The 19,132-nt window shown below is 35.4% G+C and overlaps 2 protein-coding genes across 5 annotated transcripts; both read right to left on the bottom strand.

The window, feature by feature from the left end:
- Window positions 1-921: 921 nt before the first annotated feature.
- LOC130730137 (chromatin-remodeling ATPase INO80) lies at window positions 922-12,567 on the bottom strand. 3 transcript variants are annotated; one of them, XM_057582048.1, is made up of 23 exons: window positions 12,308-12,567; window positions 12,011-12,101; window positions 11,431-11,809; window positions 10,900-11,329; window positions 10,605-10,805; window positions 10,342-10,452; window positions 9,366-9,790; window positions 9,085-9,193; window positions 8,926-9,006; window positions 8,686-8,858; window positions 6,840-6,965; window positions 6,426-6,587; window positions 6,284-6,341; window positions 5,660-5,890; window positions 5,359-5,505; window positions 4,274-4,822; window positions 3,909-4,169; window positions 3,707-3,814; window positions 3,224-3,318; window positions 2,964-3,120; window positions 2,511-2,708; window positions 2,196-2,354; window positions 922-1,569 (listed from the first exon to the last, which is right to left on the bottom strand). In XM_057582048.1, the coding sequence occupies exons 1-23, from the start codon at window positions 12,368-12,370 to the stop codon at window positions 1,285-1,287; spliced, it is 4,599 nt and encodes a 1,532-aa protein (XP_057438031.1). In that variant the 5' UTR covers window positions 12,371-12,567; the 3' UTR covers window positions 922-1,284. The 3 variants fall into 3 exon arrangements, with proteins under 3 accessions (XP_057438031.1, XP_057438032.1, XP_057438033.1); XM_057582049.1 differs by having other exon boundaries at window positions 11,431-11,806; XM_057582050.1 differs by having other exon boundaries at window positions 11,431-11,806; window positions 12,011-12,076; window positions 12,308-12,566.
- Window positions 12,568-14,382: 1,815 nt separating this feature from the next.
- Window positions 14,383-18,614, bottom strand: LOC130732586 (alpha carbonic anhydrase 4-like). 2 transcript variants are annotated; one of them, XM_057584600.1, is made up of 7 exons: window positions 18,287-18,614; window positions 16,917-17,122; window positions 16,615-16,721; window positions 16,302-16,404; window positions 15,559-15,720; window positions 15,409-15,462; window positions 14,383-15,000 (listed from the first exon to the last, which is right to left on the bottom strand). In XM_057584600.1, the coding sequence occupies exons 1-7, from the start codon at window positions 18,384-18,386 to the stop codon at window positions 14,923-14,925; spliced, it is 810 nt and encodes a 269-aa protein (XP_057440583.1). In that variant the 5' UTR covers window positions 18,387-18,614; the 3' UTR covers window positions 14,383-14,922. The 2 variants fall into 2 exon arrangements, with proteins under 2 accessions (XP_057440583.1, XP_057440584.1); XM_057584601.1 differs by lacking the exon at window positions 18,287-18,614 and adding an exon at window positions 17,274-17,429.
- Between the last annotated feature and the right edge of the window lie 518 nt (window positions 18,615-19,132).

The raw sequence follows: 19,132 nt of genomic DNA, 5'->3' as shown, positions 1-19,132 counted from the left end.
TCACCCTAATTTTTAAATTTTAGGTGATGTGAAAAATTTATACGGCGTGTCAAGAGAACTGCATATTTCTCCTTCGACATTGATTTTTTATGAATCTGCCTTTGACATTGAATATATGAAGAACCACAACTTAACCCCAAACAAAAGCATTGGTATATTTATATTAATTATTAATTATTTGGACCAAAAAAGAATTTTATATCATGTTTTCAAAACGGGTTATAGTATTTCAATTTTATCAAATCTCTTAACCATAGTAAGTGCTTATAATTCCTTTTTTTAGTAACTTTGAATATGATTGATTATTATTTTGGAAATTCGTATAACTATTCGTCTTTAAATAATGTTCTTTCTGAGCTGACCACTATCTTCGGAGTCATCAACTTTTTTCCATTTTTCTTACCCAAGATGAGGAAACAGGGAAAATCTTAACCGTGTGTTGGTCGGGACTTAGGGATGAAAATGTCAACATATAAACAGTCCAAAATAAAAATCTTCAGTGAACCTACGCTCTTTGTTTATGATAACAAAGAACAGACAAGCCTTTTTGTTAGTATTTCCCATCAGTATTTACCAAACATGCTATCTTCATTCAGCAAACAGATGATTCCAAGTTAGTATTGATTTTGTACATGCCTGAATTCATCTATGTGGGAGCAGAATAGTTGAAATGAATGAACCCATGTTGCATTCCAGCCTATGCCTACTAAGGTCCCGTTTGAAATGAACTTAAGAGCACTTGTTGGAGCTTATCTACAAGAAAAAACACTAGATAAACTCCAATAAGTGCTCTTTAATTCACATTCAAACGAGATCTATGATTTCCTGACTAATTGTGGCATGTTATTAATTATATCTTCTATTAAAGCACTCGCAAATATTAAGAACCTGCATTTGTGTCAGATGCTAATTGTGATGCAGTGGCCTTAACAAGACTAGTATATTATGTAAGTTACCAATATTGCTTGTGGTACAAAGAATAGTGAGGATAACCCCATATGTACAAACAAACCCTGCATACTAGAAGAGGGGTAGATCTATAACCAACATATATGCAGGACTACTATATACAGCATGGGTTATAAATCTTCCCCTACATTGACTCAACTGTGCAGCCACTAGTTGCAGTTAGTCAATATCCAACAAGGGAGCTATCAACTGCAGATCACCTACAGAACAAATTTAGCAGTCTACCCCAGAAAATCTTAATCCACAGGGCTGAATCTGATAGAACAGTAACTACCCCAGATTTCGCGCAAAACTTAATGGTCAGGAGTCACTGTTTCAGGTGTCTTGGCCTGATTCAACTTTAGACCCGCCAGCATTGAAATCATGTGGAGGTTGAAACTGGGTCTGCTCTGGGACCACGGTAGCTGTGCCAGTAAAAGCCTCTTCAAACTTTTCATTGACATTCTTCTTTATTCTCTTTGGTCTCTTCGGTTTCTGATCCACTGGATCAGTATTTAGGTGGATATCATCCAATTGGTCATCTATAGGCATAGTACTCAGTTCACTCATCTTTTGGGAATTTTTTGCCCTCGAAGTTTGCTTATCCGAGGCAGCTTTTCTCTGCAAATGGACATTGTTACCAAGTTGAAATAAGAAATTAACAATAAACTTTCAACCTTAGAATGCCATAAAAATCAGCTCATCTAAAAATTTAGATCACTTAAATATCAAATAAATGATAAAACAGACAAATACCACATATGGTTCAAGGGTCCACAAGTTGTATTGAAAACTAATTGTATGTTTATCATATGCAGATGAACCATTGATCCAGTAAAGCAGCAAACATATGCAGCCATTAAATACACAAGTTATGTCTCCTTTACCATTTTTAAGTGGGAAATACTTTCTAAATCTGAACATAGTTCCTTGAAACAATAGCCACCAAAGACTCAATATATATTCTAAAGACTATCAAGAAAGAACACTCCGTCATTCAAAGTCCCTTGGAAGTCCATCTCTTTACTCTCTCCAGTTCAAAATAAGTGATGTTTTAGTGAAAGGTAGGGATTAAGAAAGAAAAGCCAAGCCTTATTATGAGATTTTGTTTTCCTTAACTAAACTACCGTCACTCAATTTATAGCAGTTCAAACTAATATAATTATGGGAAAACTAGAGCAACAAACTTAAATCAATCAAGGAAGCTGCCTTGAAGACATAGAAAACAATAAAAAACTCAACGATACCTTTTTGTTACTGGACTTTGATCCCTCTGGGTTCATGGCATTATCGTTATCTGCAGTACCCTGAGCCACAGAGTTTGATAGATCTTCAAAAGACGCATCACCATCTTCATTTACCCGAATACCCTTCGTAGGTTGTTTTTTCTTTTGCTTATCCTTTACCTGGAAGGATAAGTGAGGTTAAACATAATCTGAAAAATTCTCAAATAGGTTTTAGGCTTTCTGGAACTTGGTCTTTTCCTTGTTCATTAAGATTTTTAGTGGGATAATCAACATCATGTAATATAATGAATTTGGGTGACCTGATTCTCAACTGACCTGGAGAGGGATTTCCTTTAATTTCTGCTCCAACTGAACATCATCCAGAAGCAAAGATACGACATCCTCAGGAGCTAAAAGGTCACCGCCAACAGAACCACCAGTCATGACAAGGTTCTGTACAGTACTTTTTTGACTAGCTCTTTGAAGAATCTTCTCTTCAACTGTCTCCTTACAAATAAGTCGGTAAACAGTAACCTACAAGTTCAAGAATACATCTGAAGTTAGTTTTAAATTAAAACAGTAAGCTGATAAAAGGAGTGGTTTTTGTGTCTAAGCAAGCAAAATTGAGCAAGATTCAGATAGGAAGGGATGCAACAACTCCAGGTATGAATAGAATGAAAAATTCAGAGGCCATCAGCTGAGATCCCAAAAAATATGTAACATGCCATCCAAAGAACAAATAACAAATGGGTACATGAGGAGGAAGGGAGAGGGAGAGAAGGAACTAACATCTTTTGTCTGACCCAAACGATGAGCTCTGTCCATTGCCTGTAAATCCAATGTTGGATTCCAATCACTCTCGTAAAATATGACTGTGTCAGCTGCTGTCAAGTTGATACCCAATCCACCAGCTCTTGTACTCAGTAAGAACACAAAAATATCAGACCTACAACAAATTAATAAAAAATATCACCAACAGGTATAATGGAATACATAACAATCAGTAGTCGTCTAACCAGAGAACAGTATTATAAAGAAGACAACATTACCTATGTTGAAAGTCTCTGACCATGTCTCTGCGGTCCTGAATGGTAGATGATCCATCAAGTCTAAAATACTTATATTTCCTGTAGTTCATATAGTCCTGCGAGAAGGATTAAATCACCAGTGAGCATAACAAAAAATGGGTTGAAGGCCGAGATCCTCAATACGGTAAGAATGTATTCATTTTCCAATCACTGAATTGAAATAGTCTGAGTTCACGTTTTCTTTAGAAAAAAATAAAAAAGAATCAAACTCATGTAGTTTCTTTAGAAACATAGACAAACATGAGCATGCATGTCAGGTCTCTCAGGCTGATTTCATGTAACCATCACATTGAAGGGAAATGGGCCACCACCAAGAGGCTAACACAATGACTGATTTTATTCATTAATATATCCATGTTTTACATTTTTGAACAAGTCAAAATGAAACCAGTATACACAAACGACTAATATCAAAAGGTTTAACACTGGAAAGTTTAAAAATACCTCCAAAATATTCAGCATCTTGGTCATCTGAGCAAACAGAAGAACACGATGATTTCCTGCTCGTAAGCGTTTCAATAATATATCAAGTGTTTGAAGCTTCCCAGAGTCCTATCATTTGACTTAGAAGATTAATTCCACATGAAAGTTGAAATGAGGAGGCACTCCATGAGAAAGAAATAAAAGGAGTAAAAACAACACTTACAGTGAGCAATTTTGCTGGGTCAAAATTTCGCATAGGTGGAGAAGACCCAAAAATGCTGTGTGTCAACTGAAGAGCAGGCTGAGAAACAGGGATTTCAGAATCTATCTCTTGAATCAAATGATGAGAAGGACCATTTGGCTTTCTAGGCCCATTACAATCAGAAGTACGTGCAAATCCCACAAACATCCTCTTAAGCCAGGGATCATGTAATTCTTCAATCATTTTATAGTAGAAGTTTCTATCAGAGCAGTGAGCACCAATCTAAGAAGATGAAAAGAAGAAACACAGTTTAATTATCATTTTGTTAAAACAAGACAACTTATTTTGGGAAAATAGCTGAAGACTAGTAAAGAAAGATAACATACTGGGGGAGCTCTACTTTTTGGGATATATGAGTAAGCAGAGTGAAGAAGCCTTGCATTTGATGAAAGCCTATCCTGATGTGGGACAACCAAGGCCTCAAAAGGAGCATGGCCAGTACCCGTTGGCAAACTGTTTTGAAGAAACTTAGTCTCACATCTTAGCGGCACCAATAACATTCGTGTGACAGTTCTCACTTTTCCTTTATCAAGGTAACTACATCCTGGATCATCATCATCTAAGGTCTCCATAACAAAGTCTACCACTTCATTAATGAACTTTTCTTCACATCTCGTCATAGAAAATAAAAGACGCTCCATAAAAGAACCAGTAGCCAGAAATGTCACCTCTTGTGGAGACAAATCCATCAAATGGGTAAAACCAAAGTTTCCACTTTTAACATGAATATCTTCTGAGAACACAGATCGATAAATATTTGCTGGTGTAAAAATATTAAAATGCTTCTGTAAAGGCTCTCTACAGACACCATGAGCAACAGCTGAGCTGAGAGTTTCAGAACTTCGCAATATTTCTTGATAGACAACTTTTGGTATCTGAAAAAACGGGACACAAAAATAAGAAAAAGAACTGAAGGTGGTATTGTCAACATAATGAAGCAGAGAAGCTAATTACTAGGGCAAAAGGGAGAACTCAATACAAAAACAAAAGAAAACCCAATATATGAAAGATTCTCCAAAGGGTAAACATAATATCGAAACAAAATTTCCTTTCATAATAAAAAGCCAAATTGCAACAAAAATTAGGTTCTAGTTAAGAGTAAGCATAGGAGCATTAAGTCAGCATTTTGTATCACATCATTACACATCATATCAGTTTAAGAGAACATTATCGGAAGTTTATTTTCCCTCTTTCTCCTTGACGATTTAGACCCTATAATTTCAACCATAAGTATCATGTAAAATCCAATCGAAAGGACGTCAAACACACTGTGATATAACATTTAAATTTTACTTCCAACTTAAGAGAGCTTCTAACTTAGGAACGTTAAAAGAACTTGAATAAGAAATATGGGACATTGAATTGAAGAGGAGGAAAAATGAATTTTTGGACACAAGGCAAGAAGAAATACCTCATAGGATATGGGGTTGTGACCACCAGAATAATATACATCCTCCAACTCCCCAAATGGAGGAGGTGGAAGGGAATTTGGAATCTCTCCAAAGTAAAGGTATGTGCTGCCCTCACTCCTTTCGAACAACTCCGGATGGTTGCAAACCTATCAAATTTAAAGAATTTATAATGCGCAATCTTGGTGGGAAGTAAAAAGAACATGACATAATTGAAACACAATAATCCTGATTTCGGAAGGAACCAATTGATACGAAAATTAAAGCATGGGAAATAAAGCCTGAACAATATGGATTGTCTACCTTCCTTAGTTGAATAACAATATTCATTAAATTCAGGATTTTCTTTTCATTAAGCTGCCCACGATTACTGTCAAACAACTCAGCAAGAGATATCTTGTTCTTAATTGCTTGATAAAAAGCCTGCTGACGAGAACTCAACTTGCAATGGACCGTAACTTCAGTTTTTGTAGTCAGCTCAGAAACCACATCTTTTTTAACACGTCGCAGCATGAAAGGCTTTATAATTGAATGCTGTTAAGAGAACATACCCAAAATATAAGCCAAAAATTATAAAATGATAAAAACTAAGAAGTGAAACAAACCAAATATAATAATTAGAACTTAAAAGCAATAATAAAAATAAAAGCCACCATACTACACATCCTATTGTAGTATCCCTGTTTTAATACAACTCATAAGTTTAAAAAATCCCAGAAATTTAAGACCCAACAAAGGCCACAAAGAATGACACCAACAATTTCCTCTAATTTGAAGAGACCCAAAGCAACCCCCTCCCTCATTCCACAACATAGGTTATTATATGCCCATAAAATATCTGATTAAAAAACTCAATATAATATTTAAATAATAAAATATCCTAACTATCTCCTTACTATTACTATCACACAGGGAAGACAAACTTACCAACCGATTAAGTTGGTGCTCATTCAAAGTACCCCCATGTTCTGCATGGTTTTCAATTCTGGCATGTTATAAATCAGAAATGATTGTTAGACCATACTTAAACTAGCAAACGTATCTAAGGACGATAACGAGGAAAACATACCCTTTTGAAAACCACTCATTAAACTGCTCATGGCTGTCAAATAAAGTTGGCATGATGAAGTGCAGAAGAGCCCATAACTCAGCCATATTATTCTGAATGGGTGTACCAGTTAGCAGTAGGCGATTCCGACAATTAAAGCTGAGGAGTGTCTTCCATCTTATACTGTTGGATGAAATTTAGTTTTTATAAGGGCAGCAATCACAAAAACAGATGTTACTGTAACTTCAAATATTGTATTAACCACACAAATAAGAAAGATCTACAAAATTATACACAACTCAATCAGGAAAAATGCACCCCATAAAATAATTAATCAAATTTTGTTTAAAACAATGGTAGGAAGTAAGGAACAATAACCAAGTAATTATGAATGTCATTCACTTCTGCATCGCAGAAATATAGATTATCACAAACCTGCTTGCACTTTTGATTGCCTGGGCTTCATCTAAAACCATATACTGCCATTTCACGCGCCGAAAGAACTTCTCATCAGTTACTAAAAGTTGGTAGCTTGTAATAAGAATGTGATATTTAGCCTCCCTGTAAATATATAAAATATAGTAAAAATAGAATTCAGAGGGATAAAAATCAAAGACCAAAAAGATAAATTATAAGTAGAATTTACAAGTGGCAGATGTGGGCCAAAATATTGTATTAGCCTCACAATTCCAAAGGTTTTTAGTGAAGATGATTATATGCAAATGAGTCAAGATGATTCTATGCAAATGAATAGTGAATTAATATTGGTAAAATATCTACACTGATTGAAAGGGGATTCTACCATTTGATATCCTTTACTTCACTTTCTTAAAACCCAACTGTTTTGCTTGACTAAACTTAAAAGTGAGATAATCATTATTTCACGTCAATCACAAAGGTCCACCACATACAAAGAGCTCTCAACTTAAAGGAACTCTCACAATAGTTTTTTTAAAATGTACTCAGTTAGCCATTTTTTGTCAGATTCAAAATTCAAATATGATTACAAATTGGACAAACTTTACTTTTTAGCTATATTTCAATTGATGGAAAGGGATGAAATGAAGTGGAAAGAAATGGAATCATAATAGGTTCTATTGTTTTGATTGTTTAAAATAAGATGGAACAGAATGGAACAAATAAAATGGTTTCATCCAATACCCTGGTTTTCCTTCCCCTCCAATTTAGGAGCAATGGGACAGAATGTAACAAGTATTCTTCTCCTTTCAATCATCAAAATACCCAAAATATGGAATTCTAACTTTATTCGATTCAGATAGATTTGATTATGTTCCATCCATTAGATATTAAACCAGGCTTGTTAGTAGCGTGAGATAGAGGCCCATGGCCACTACAGTTCATTGCGTATCGGCGCGGTTGACATCATGCCTGTACCGGTTGAAATTACCCTCATAATACTCACATTAGGGTAAACTTTTAGGAGCATAGTTTTGGGTTTTAGGTTTAAAAGGTAAAAAAACATTCCTCTTAAAGGAGTCTCCTCTTCACACCTCAGTCATTTCCGCAACCTAGTCCAGCTTCTGACCAATCTTCCACCAACCAAGCTACCACATACTAGCCACCGCGTGAAGACCGGCGAGGTTCCAGCGATCATTTACAGCCCCAACAGTCCCATTTATTCTCATCCAGCGGCTAGCAGTGATGTTTTGTTCTTTTCCCCCTGTTTTTCTTTCTTTTGTTGATTATTTTGTCTATTTTCTGGTTCCTTTTTCTTTTTCCTATTTTACTGGCTCTATTTTTTCTTTAATCACTCCCTTTTAATTTCTCACTGGTCTGACTTCTATGTTTTATTTATGTCACCTGACTTTTCAAACTTAATTACAATATCATAAGTTGAGTACTTTTTATCATTTTAAGAGTTTATGTATGTATACTAGTGTATATTATATCAATTATATATAAAAAAAAATCAGAATAGCGGCCATCCCACTATAGTGTTTTTTCAGTGAGCAGCTATGCCCCACTATACGGGATTAATAACACTATATCAAACACAGCCTTTGTCCCTTTACTTTGGGTTGCATTTTCATCCCATAATTACACTGTTTTATTTTGTCGAAAATGTTTCTTAATTTGACCAAATTCATCCCAAATATCAATACCCTTTAAAACGCCTAGAAAACTTGATGACATGGCAGCTTATACGACTATAAGTGTACTATCGGCATTTAGATTAATTATGTAACACTAAACAAGCCAAAAGTGTACTATTGGCATCTGTACTTTTTAAGGTTATGAATGCAAAAGAGAATAACATTACCTCCGATAAAGATCCTTTGGGTTGATACTTTTCCTGAGCACTGTTCGCTCTGAAACCCCACCCCAATAAGGAAGTCTTTTCAGTTCAGGGCAGAAGCGCTCAAGTTCCTCATTCCAATTATTTAATACTGAGGCAGGTGCAACAACCAAAAAAGGTCCCCATATGTTTTTCTCCTGCATGCGACAAGCAAGTTAAAATAAAGTCATGGAGTTCTTCAAAAAAAGCTTAATGAATAGCTACCTCAGCTAAATGGGCTAAAAAAGCCATAGCTTGAATGGTCTTTCCAAGTCCCATCTCATCAGCAAGAATACCGTTCAAACCCTAAAAGGTCCCAAAAGCATTCTTATTAGAAACCAAAAGCAATAAATCATTGAGACTTTATTAAGAGTGCTCAACAACCTGCTCGTAACAATTAACTAGCCACTGAAGACCTTTTAGTTGATATTCTTTTAGACAACCATTAAATAATTCAGGTGTCCGAACAGTGGATGCCACAGGCATGGTGGAGCTGCAATACAGCAATACATAAAGTTGATTAGAATGAACACAGTATTTCTTATCACACAATCCTCAATATTATTCAGATGAACATCAACATAAATTTGCATTCGCCATTTAAAAATTTCCAAGTAGTGTAGATATGCATTCACACAACATACAGAGAGAGAGAGGGAGCTCACGGGGTTTGCAAATCAATATTACTTGCTCCAGCAACTTCTGGCGGTACTGAATCAGTTTCACCAGCATGGCGCAGCCTCAAGCATTCAGTGTCAAAAGCGCTTGTCAAACTTCTCTGCTTAGAGACTGCTTCTTGAGCAGCCTTCAAAGCTTCCCTCTTCAATTCAGCCTCTTCAGGATCTTCCTCCTCATTAGGCCCAGCATCTGAAGAGTTTATCAGTGCACCTTGGTCATTTGTATTTTCATCTTCCGTGGGCAAAGCTTCTGAAGATAGTAAGTTTGACTTGTTCTGCATAAAGTGACTGTACAGCTCTGTTTGTTGTATAAGAAAATTAAGCCTTTGCTGCTGCCTCTTTGCTTCTCGGAGCTCCTGTTCGCGCCTCAAAGCTTCAGCAGCTTCTTTTTCTTCTCTTTTTCTCACTTCTGCCTGCAAGGAATGAAATTGAAAAATTACAGCATATTCAAGTGTATTTTACATCAGCGTGACAATAGTCCCATACACAAAATAACTCCAAGTACAGATGACCACATCTGTATGTCAAATAAATAGACCACCTGATCAGAACCAACATTGTGGTGTATGTATCTAATAAACAAATCCCAAGTCTTATCTGAATATCAAAAACAACTAAATTGAAAACCTCGGACCCTATATTTAAATACCTTTGCTTTGAAAAAGTGAATAATAACATCCAAATCAATCATCACTGATGACGACATAAAAAATTGTGAACAGGAAGAAGATTGCAAGACTATCATTCATTAGATGAATACAAATCAACAAAATATATGTACACATAGCAAGTCAGTAATATATCATCAACTATCATGCATCAAACTTGTTCTAAAAAATGTCCATAAGGAAGAGTTTGCAGCCATCATGTTCAACTAAACTCCACAACAATCAAAGAAAAATATGTCTTCTAGAATCACCAGCACAATAAAATCAATAAACTTCAGCAAGGAATTAATAAGTACCGTCTCCTTTTCTATTCGTTTCCAGAATAGTAACATGTCTCTAGCTAATTTCCGGGTGCGCATACTGGCAGTCCTTGTCCATTTAAGTGATCTACTCACTTTCATTCTAACCTGAAAGAAAATAAATTGATACAAGTTATTGAACTGCAAATGAAAAATACAAAACCTACAATGCATTAGACTATATGGCGAGATTAGGTATACCACAAACCAACATGAAATGTAACAGATAAACAATCCTATCAGGGGGAAACAGGGCATACCTCTCTTTGACAGGTATCCGAGAACTTTTTGGCATCAGTGAGCTGCTTTCGATGAAAAGTAGTGAAGTTCCTATGATGCCTTGGCAAGTCTCTCCTTACAATATTTACCCAAACCTTTCCAAATCTTTCCATTTCCTCCTTTTCTATTAAAGCAGGGTCTTTCTTAAACTTTTGTTTCTTAGGTAGGCTTCGTTCAATGATCTGAAGCAGTTGAAAGACAAAGCTAAATTAAAAAACAGAAAAAAGAAGAGTAAAGCTAAATGGAAAAATCACTCACTTATTGTTCAATAGATACCTCATATGTGTCGCCTTTCTCCAAAACCTTCACATAATAAACCTGCAGTACACCACCCTCAGATAAAATATGTCGCTTTATGTTTCCAGGCGCCCCCTCCGGAATGGAAGAACTACCATCATCAGATACTCTGAGGCTGAAATTATGAGCTGAATTAGAAGTTGACATGACCCTTAGTCGTGCCTGAAGTGATTCATATTGGGTTATGGGTTCCCCCATGCCTGCCCGATTTCTATTCCAAAACCTTTTATCAACAGCCATCATTTCAGCCAAGGAGCCCAAATCCAAGGTACCCTTTAAGTAAAAGTCCTCGACATGGATATCCGAGAAGCTTGGAAGGTTCAGCATTGCAGCCAACTTATCATAAATTGGAGGAATTTTGTAGGTTATACCATCCCCAATGTCCAAAGATGGAGGTTCATACATAATCCTGCAAGGAGCTTACAAAAGGTGAGGCCATTTTGTAACTTAAACAACTATCATTATTCAAAAGCCCAACACTATAAAGGCAACAGAGCTAAAAAGGCAAACCTATCAGTGCCAAATCGCTGCACTAAATTTGCCTCACGGAAGTTCCCTAGTTTCTGAGAATCGGATCCATTCATCCATTCCGATGTAGTCTCTGGAGCCTGTAATCCTCCCCTGCGTTCATTCCCTAACTTGTGAGATTTTAATCCTGTGTTACTTTTCGCAACTGGAACAGCAACCTGATTTTGGGCCGGACTAGACGAGGTATCCTTAGACCTCCTCTTATATTTCTTAATATGCTCTCCAAGCATTGATCGATATCGTTCCTCCGTCATGTGTGTGCCGTTAAAACTACTCTTCTCCTTGCTATCACTGTTTCGAGACCTCTTCACATCCCTTCCGTGCATGCTCCCATTGCTATCATTCACAATTGCCCCACCTACTACCAGAAGCATCCCAAAAATACAGATTACATACATAATTCAAAGCTCTAAATACTAAAACCAACAAACAACTCCCAGCAAAACAGTAACTCTTTACAACAGAACCATCACTCACAATCATAAAGATCGCACTAGGTAAAACTCTCTCAGGCTAAACACAAGTAAAAACAACAACCCAAAAAAAAAAACACAGTGCCTACCTTGGCTGTTGTTTCTGCTCTCATCCTGACTACTATTCCCATAATACTCAAAATCATCATCTTGTTCTGGAAGTTGAAAGTTCATCAAAGGCTACAAAACAGTGTAATCAGAAACAGAAAACAGTACCAAACCCCTTCAAATTTTTGTTTTTTTTTGTTGCTAAAAACCTTCATATCAACCATACAAGTCCATCACAGAAAAACCCAATTCAGAAAATAAAATTCGTGCGAGAAAGATTCAATCTTTTACCACGACATGCAGAAACACAGAGAAACGAAAATTGGGGAAATCCGAACCTCGAGATTGAAGAGAGTGGAGTAGGAAAGGGAATCGTTGTTGGGATTTGTTGTGTGATCCATGTGCTGTGTTGAGTCTACAATGCGAATGAAGGAACGAGACGAAGCATGAAGGAAAAGGAGAAGAAGAACCCTAACCCTAAATGTAGGAAGAGAACATCGAGGTGCGTAGGATAAAGTGGAGAAGGAGAGGAGGACGAGAAGGTTTGCAGGGAAGCACTGGCGGTGCTAACGTGCGCTTGTGAGGTTACATTTGCGTTAACGTGCGCTGTCGAGTGTGACATTGTGATATCTTTTTCTTGGAAAAAATAAAAAAATATTAATCAAATCATCCTTTTAATAAGAAGGAAGGGATATTTTTTTTAGTTATATAATAATAAAAAATTAATATAAATAAATTATACATATAAGTATTTTTATAAATTAATTTTTTTTGAACAGTTATAAATTAATATTAATTAAGAAACTAATAATATTTTTTAAAACTTCTATTAATTTATTCAAACAAAAAAATTTTAAATGATTCCTTTTTTAAAGTGTGTATATTATATATATCTGAAGAATATATTTTATTCAGTACAATTTTTTTTACTCGTCTAAATATTAATCATGACAAAGTTATATATGTAATTAAATTTTTGATTCTAATGATATGGATTTGTCAAAAACACAGCACACAAAATATTTTTGTCTTTTTTCATTATGTTAATATATGTTTAAGAGTTGTATTTAGATATCAACTCAGTAAAACTCTTTGTTGGGGCTGTATTTAGGGGTGGAAATAGGCCGGGCCGAGCTGAGCTTTGCGTGGCCTAGGTTTGGCCTGCATTTTCTTTTCGTGGCCCAAGCTTAGCTTGTGCCTATCAATAGGCCAAATTTTACGGCTTGGCCTAACATTTTCTAAGGCCTGGCCTGACCTACAAGCCTGTTTAAAAGCCTATTTAACAGACAATTATATCAAAAGAATGTCATTAGGCTGGCGGGCTAATAAGCCTTTTATATATCATTGCACTTTCTTTTTAAATAAAAATAGACACCTGCAATTCTTGTAAAACGGTGGTGGTGAGTGGTGACTTGCAGTTTGGAGGAGAGGTGGACTTGGCAGCGGCAGACCGGCAGTGGTGGCTGGCTGCAGCCTGCGTCCTGTGCGGCTGATGATGTGCTATGTTGAATATGTCTAGAACCTTTCTAATCTTGGTTAGGGTAGGAACTTAGGGTTTCTTTTATACTAAAGTATACATAAGTTTAAAAAAAATCAAATGATATATTATTAATAAAAATAATATATAAATAGGTCGGCTGTTAGGCCAAATAAGCTTTTTTAATAGTTTGGGTCTGACATTTTTAGTTAATTAAGCTTTTAAAAAAGCCTAAGCCTAACCTTTTTAACAAACGAGCCGAGTCGAGCCTCTAACGAGCCAAGCCATAGGCCCCTGACGAGCCATCTGGCCTATTTCCACCCCTAGCTGCATTGCTCCTGAAACATAGTGTGAGGTGCTAAACTAAAGAAGAGTGACAATGGAGATACTTATAAAGCAAGTTAAAAATATATCCTTGACTAATTACCCCTCTCATGCTATAATCTTGAAGTATACCCCCCACATCATTATAACAATTTCTCTAGTACATTAAAATTAAACTTCATTCACATCACACTCTCTAGTAACAAATCTTTGAAATATTCATAATTTGTGGCATACTATAGTGAGTTGTTGGGCCCATAAGGCAACTCAATTAGATTGGTGTGCGCTTTGTCCTTCCATAAAAAACCCATAATCAATCAATCAAGATCAAGATTTTCGTTTTAAAATTTCACATCAAATAATCATGTTAAAATTTCAGAATTTTAATATGTTGAAATCCTAATATGATAATAGTTTTTTTTTACTCAATTGACATTACCATGAAAAAGTAGATAAGTAAACATATAAAATTTATTGTAAAATAAAATAAGAATCGCCATTATCATTACATAAGTCTTAGGTATAACTTAAAAAAAAGGTGTTGAGGTAGTCAAGAAACTTTTTAAAAAAGTTGAGAGAAGTTGGAGTGAAATTGAGGTTGAGTGATTCGGCTTTGTCTTGGATCTCAAACATTTTATTGATAATAAAAGGGTTGGTCACATAATTTCAACAAAAAAAAAAAGGCTTGGTCACATTTAGAGATGACAATTTTCACTTTAAGATGGGGATTTCTCATAAATTAAATACAATTCCGTTTGGAGCATCGACCTTGAAGACAATTTCCCTGTAAAGATGGGGATGAGGACGAAAATTCCCTCGATAAAAACTCCTCCATGAGAGTGCTTCACAAATAAAACATTTGTATATGAACCCATCTTGCAGCAGAATAATGTATTATTTATTTTCTCAGCAATATGATATGATAGGATCTCCTCATGTTCACCTCTAGAACAGCCGCAAAGTAACTTACTGAGAAAATTAACAAGCACACACAATATACAACTTAAACTAAACACAAGTTCATCATCGTCCTAGGGTGCTTCTCCACGGAAATCGATCTTAACATCTGATATATGGCCATTTATTTCTCCATACAAAAAGTTCTTCTTCTTGTCTACTTTGCTGCCAACTGTAAGCAGTAAGAAATTCCCTTCACACCACATTTGGAGTATATAACCAAACTTTTCTTCCATTAAGCTCCTGGGTTGGCCTTGCATTGATCTCAAATCCCTGTAGGAGAAGTTATAATTTAGATAATAATAAATGGCTAATATTTATACTTTATATTGTTGCTTATGGCTGGGGACTTTAGGAACATAGTTATCTGTTCATTTTGATCTGAAGTTATAGAAGAGAATTTCATGCTTCTTGAAAAAAAATCCTCCACATATTTGCTTTAAGCAACATTATTTGGCTTTTAAGAGTTTATTTGAACTTATCTTATAGAGGTGTTTGGAAGAGGTTATGAAAATAGTTATGACCTTATTTTTATAATTAAGTTGTCCAGATTAGCTCATGAATAAGCTTTTATACCTGCTTATAACCTATTTAGAGCTTATCTCAATAACATTCTCAAATTTGTTTATGAATAAGTTGTTTACCCAAATACACCTTTGATACATCTGCTTATTTACTTACATCATGAACAGCTTCTTTTAAGGCCTTCAACTGCTCCCTTGAGACCGTCCTAACCTGTAATAGACATGCTATATTAGTTTAAAAGAGGTGTCTAGTATAGAACAATCTATATATGCTTGTTAAGAAAATCATGTGGAGGTACAAAATTACCTTCTTCACTATTGTCCAAATAACACCTTCAGAGCATGGTGGTGTTGTCAGAGAACCAACATATCTGTAATACTTTCTGCTTCCAAACTTGATGAGTCCTGGGTTAAGTATTCCCAAATCTATGTCCTTGTTGTCTCCACTTAATTTTATGTTGTCGAGCAGCTGCCAGAAAGAACAAAGCTTAAACACCAAAAAGTATACAAAAAGAAATGTTTGACATCATGAACCACTCAAGTCACAAAGCACAAGCATTACTAGCACCATATTGGAATGTTTTAGATCTTTTTTTCATTTTTTACTTCTTTTATAACTCAACCACACCAGCATGTTACTTATGCCAATAGCTTATCATATTTACATAGATACTGAAGTTCAGAGTTTCAGCTATATATGAAAAAAGTAGTGAATGGTATTTATTTCATTTTCAAATTTTATTTGTATGCTGCTTCCAAAATATGAGATTTAGTGCATCTTTGTAAATCACTGTACAATTGATTCTGAAGCTAGAATCAATTTCGGCGAGAAACTTATGTAAGTGGTTTCTAGGTTTCAAAACTAATTCTGATGAAAGAGATACTGATCCAAAACATGTTGTAACTGGATCAGCTTGAAGTTGCAATATGTACTTAAATATACATATTTGTACACATGTTCATTATAACAAGGTAGCACATGTATGAGTAGTCTACAAGTCATGCATAAATAAATTTCCAGCAGCATAAATGTCAAGAACTATAGCAAACCTTTGAAAGCAAGGGATCTGGCTGGCCAATTGTATACCATATTCCAATAACAGCTCTCTCTCCTTTAGAGTTTTCATGGACTGCATGCATTTCCATGTCAAACCTAGAAAACATTCATACATATATATGTGTCAAGATTAACAATAAGTCGAGCATAAAGAGTATCCCTACCAGTGCATCAATTTGATCATTTGGGTTTCCTTTAACAATGGTTAAAAGAACTTCCAACGGAAATCCATGCCCCACTTAATGTAATGGAAATCCAAACATACACTAAGCAGTAACATAAGCTAAAGTTAAAAAGCAAACTCACTTTGATCCATTCAACGTGTGCTCTGAAGGTGTGTGCCAATGACTTTGCACAAACTTGTAGTAAGTTCCATTTATGTTAAGCTTCCCTGCATCTCCGTCCCACTGGAGCTGTCAAGAAATTAAGCATTTAAGGAATTAGGCTCATTGAGCAAATGTGCCACTGAGAAGTACCCAGTGCATGTTTGAAAATCATTCTACAATTGATGATTATGGAGCCAGAACCTATTCTGATGAGAGGTTTTTGGGCTTTAGAATTGATTCTGAGGAAAGAGAACTGATCTAAACATGTTATTTGTGGCTTACCATGATGTCATGGCCCCTATTCTTCAAGGTGGCAGGAGCTACTTTGTAATCTTTTTTAAGTTTTCCAAGTTGAGAAAACCCCTCTACATTTTTAATATCAATTGGAGATTGAGATTTTCCATTTCTACAAACTTCCCACTCAGGTTTTAGACTCCCCCAATTCTCTGGTCCATTTCTAGCTCCTTTAGTGTAGATGTATTCTTCACCTGTTCACAAAAGGCAAAAGCAAAAGCCAAATCATTAAAGAGAAATGAAGATTCCAATGGTTCTTAACATGATATTTGGTGAACCAAAGCCAAATTCTTATATGTTCAATGAAATGTAAAGAATTAGTCCTCCTCTTATTCTTCTCATAACCTGTCATCTCATTGGTGCAGAATATGCACACAACCAAAGAATATTACAATCAAGCACAATCAAGCAATAATGGGTTATGGGGGGAAGATGTAAAAAAACTGCATAATATTATTACATTGTCTAATAGTTCTAATAATGTTTTTTAAATCTGAAAAATTAACAATATAGGCTATGTAACTTCTTGAGTAATATGAAGCCACACTTAGCTATGAAAAAGACCTCCCATTTTACCCCTTGGCATAAAGAAAAGATGGCTACATCATCATAGAAAGTTGGTAACAAAAGATCAAGGAAAAGTGACAAACATTAGAAAATAATGCAAAAATGATTCGTAGACATTCGCATAGGGCAGACATTCAAAATGAGAAGTAATGAGTGTGATATATGATAGATGTGATAAGAAAATAAAGATAAACGAGGTGTCTCAAGGGTGTGTGTACTATGCGCTGCTTAGGTGTCGAAGTATTTGGAAAATAATAGCTTCACAACTATGTAAGAGAAAACTTGTAATGCAAGTTCCCAGAAAAGGTGAGTGAGTTCTAGTTAAGGATGAACCATACTGATTGATCATTGAGGAAGTAGACTGGGGATATGTGGCATGGATATCATTCTCATGAAAAATACTCTTTTAGAAAGAAAAAAAAATCCAACAAACAAGTGTCGAGTTAAGATTCAATCACATGAAAGTTCAATTAAGAAGATAATTCATCAAGTAAGTTTCTATTCCAATATATAGAGGCAATGCACTATTAATTATCAATTTTAAAAGAAGGGAAACCAAACCAAATGGGTGGTGAGTGCTAGACAAAGCTTAACAGGATGGGAGAAAAAAGAACAAAACTGATAAAACAAAATGTTTGTGAGGAACATCAAAACATCACTAACATCGATCCTTATATAGTTTCCTCAATTGAACATATATTGTATTGACAACAATCAAACCTTTTGATTCTGAAATTTGTAACATGAAAAAAAATTACTTAGAGAAAGAGTTAAGCATGATTCATGTATACCTTTAGATTCAGAAGCTGTTGTGGTGAGGAACAAAGAGGAACATAGAATGGTCACTAGGAAGACCAATGAGAACAAGTTGTGGTTGGTGGGGAGGGTCATGGTGGTGGTGTGACTATTGATCTTGATGTGGTGAATGTGATCAATTAAAATTTAAAACCATGAATGTGGTTAATTAACACAAAATGTGTGTTTATATAGTGAATCTCTTTCTATTTGTGCTTGGTGTTTTTAGATATGAGAACGGTTAAGAAATGCTCATCGCCAAAAACCTTGCTTTGTTTGAAAGTTGAAACTGTCATTCATGCTTACCATCCAATTTGCCTACTTTTACGTGCAAGGCTAGCTATAATAGCTATGCTCGAAACCAAAAGCCTCAACAATATTTAGTATTATGGTTACCTTGGTATTTTGGTTAAGAATATGATTTGGTTATGCCACAAAACACTGTCGATTAATTTTCATCTAATTGAAAAAAAAAAACTGCCCATCATTATCTAACATTAACGTTGTTTAACCATGAGGTTGGAAACATATATTTCGTGCATATTTGGTTTTCAGTTGGGTGAATGTGAAAACACATTCACTCAACCCAACGAGTGCATTCTGTTGGCTGAATGTGCATTGAAAATCGTGATCTCGAATTCCAATGCTTCAAACGGACTTCCTAACTGAAAACCAAACAGGCACTTCGTTGTTTACCGCTTAGTACGTACTAATGGAACGAATGTTGTTTTTACACGGTAACTGTTTGAGAAAATCAAATACAAAGTTGTTATTTTTAGGAATATTTATTGTCAGCCAGTTAAATTTAACCAAGCATGCTCCATGAATAAATATTTAACTAA

The sequence above is a fragment of the Lotus japonicus genome, chromosome 1 (assembly GCF_012489685.1).
Source record: "Lotus japonicus ecotype B-129 chromosome 1, LjGifu_v1.2".
Lineage (NCBI taxonomy): Eukaryota > Viridiplantae > Streptophyta > Magnoliopsida > Fabales > Fabaceae > Lotus > Lotus japonicus.
This window is presented reverse-complemented; position numbering and strand designations above follow the sequence as displayed.

Bases quoted from the DNA above. Each gene is read 5' to 3' on its own strand.
- LOC130730137 (XM_057582048.1), bottom strand. From the start codon at position 12,370: ATGGATCACACAACAAATCCCAACAACGATTCCCTTTCCTACTCCACT. The intron at 12,102-12,307 runs GTTCGGATTTCC...ACTGTTTTGTAG, and splicing joins CCACTCTCTTCAATCTCGAG to CCTTTGATGAACTTTCAACT. The intron at 1,570-2,195 runs GTATCGTTGAGT...GTCCATTTGCAG, and splicing joins CAAAGTCCAGTAACAAAAAG to AGAAAAGCTGCCTCGGATAA.
- LOC130732586 (XM_057584600.1), bottom strand. From the start codon at position 18,386: ATGACCCTCCCCACCAACCACAACTTGTTCTCATTGGTCTTCCTAGTG. The intron at 17,123-18,286 runs GTATACATGAAT...TTTTGTGAACAG, and splicing joins AACAGCTTCTGAATCTAAAG to GTGAAGAATACATCTACACT. The intron at 16,405-16,614 runs GTGAGTTTGCTT...AATGTTTTCTAG, and splicing joins CACACGTTGAATGGATCAAA to GTTTGACATGGAAATGCATG.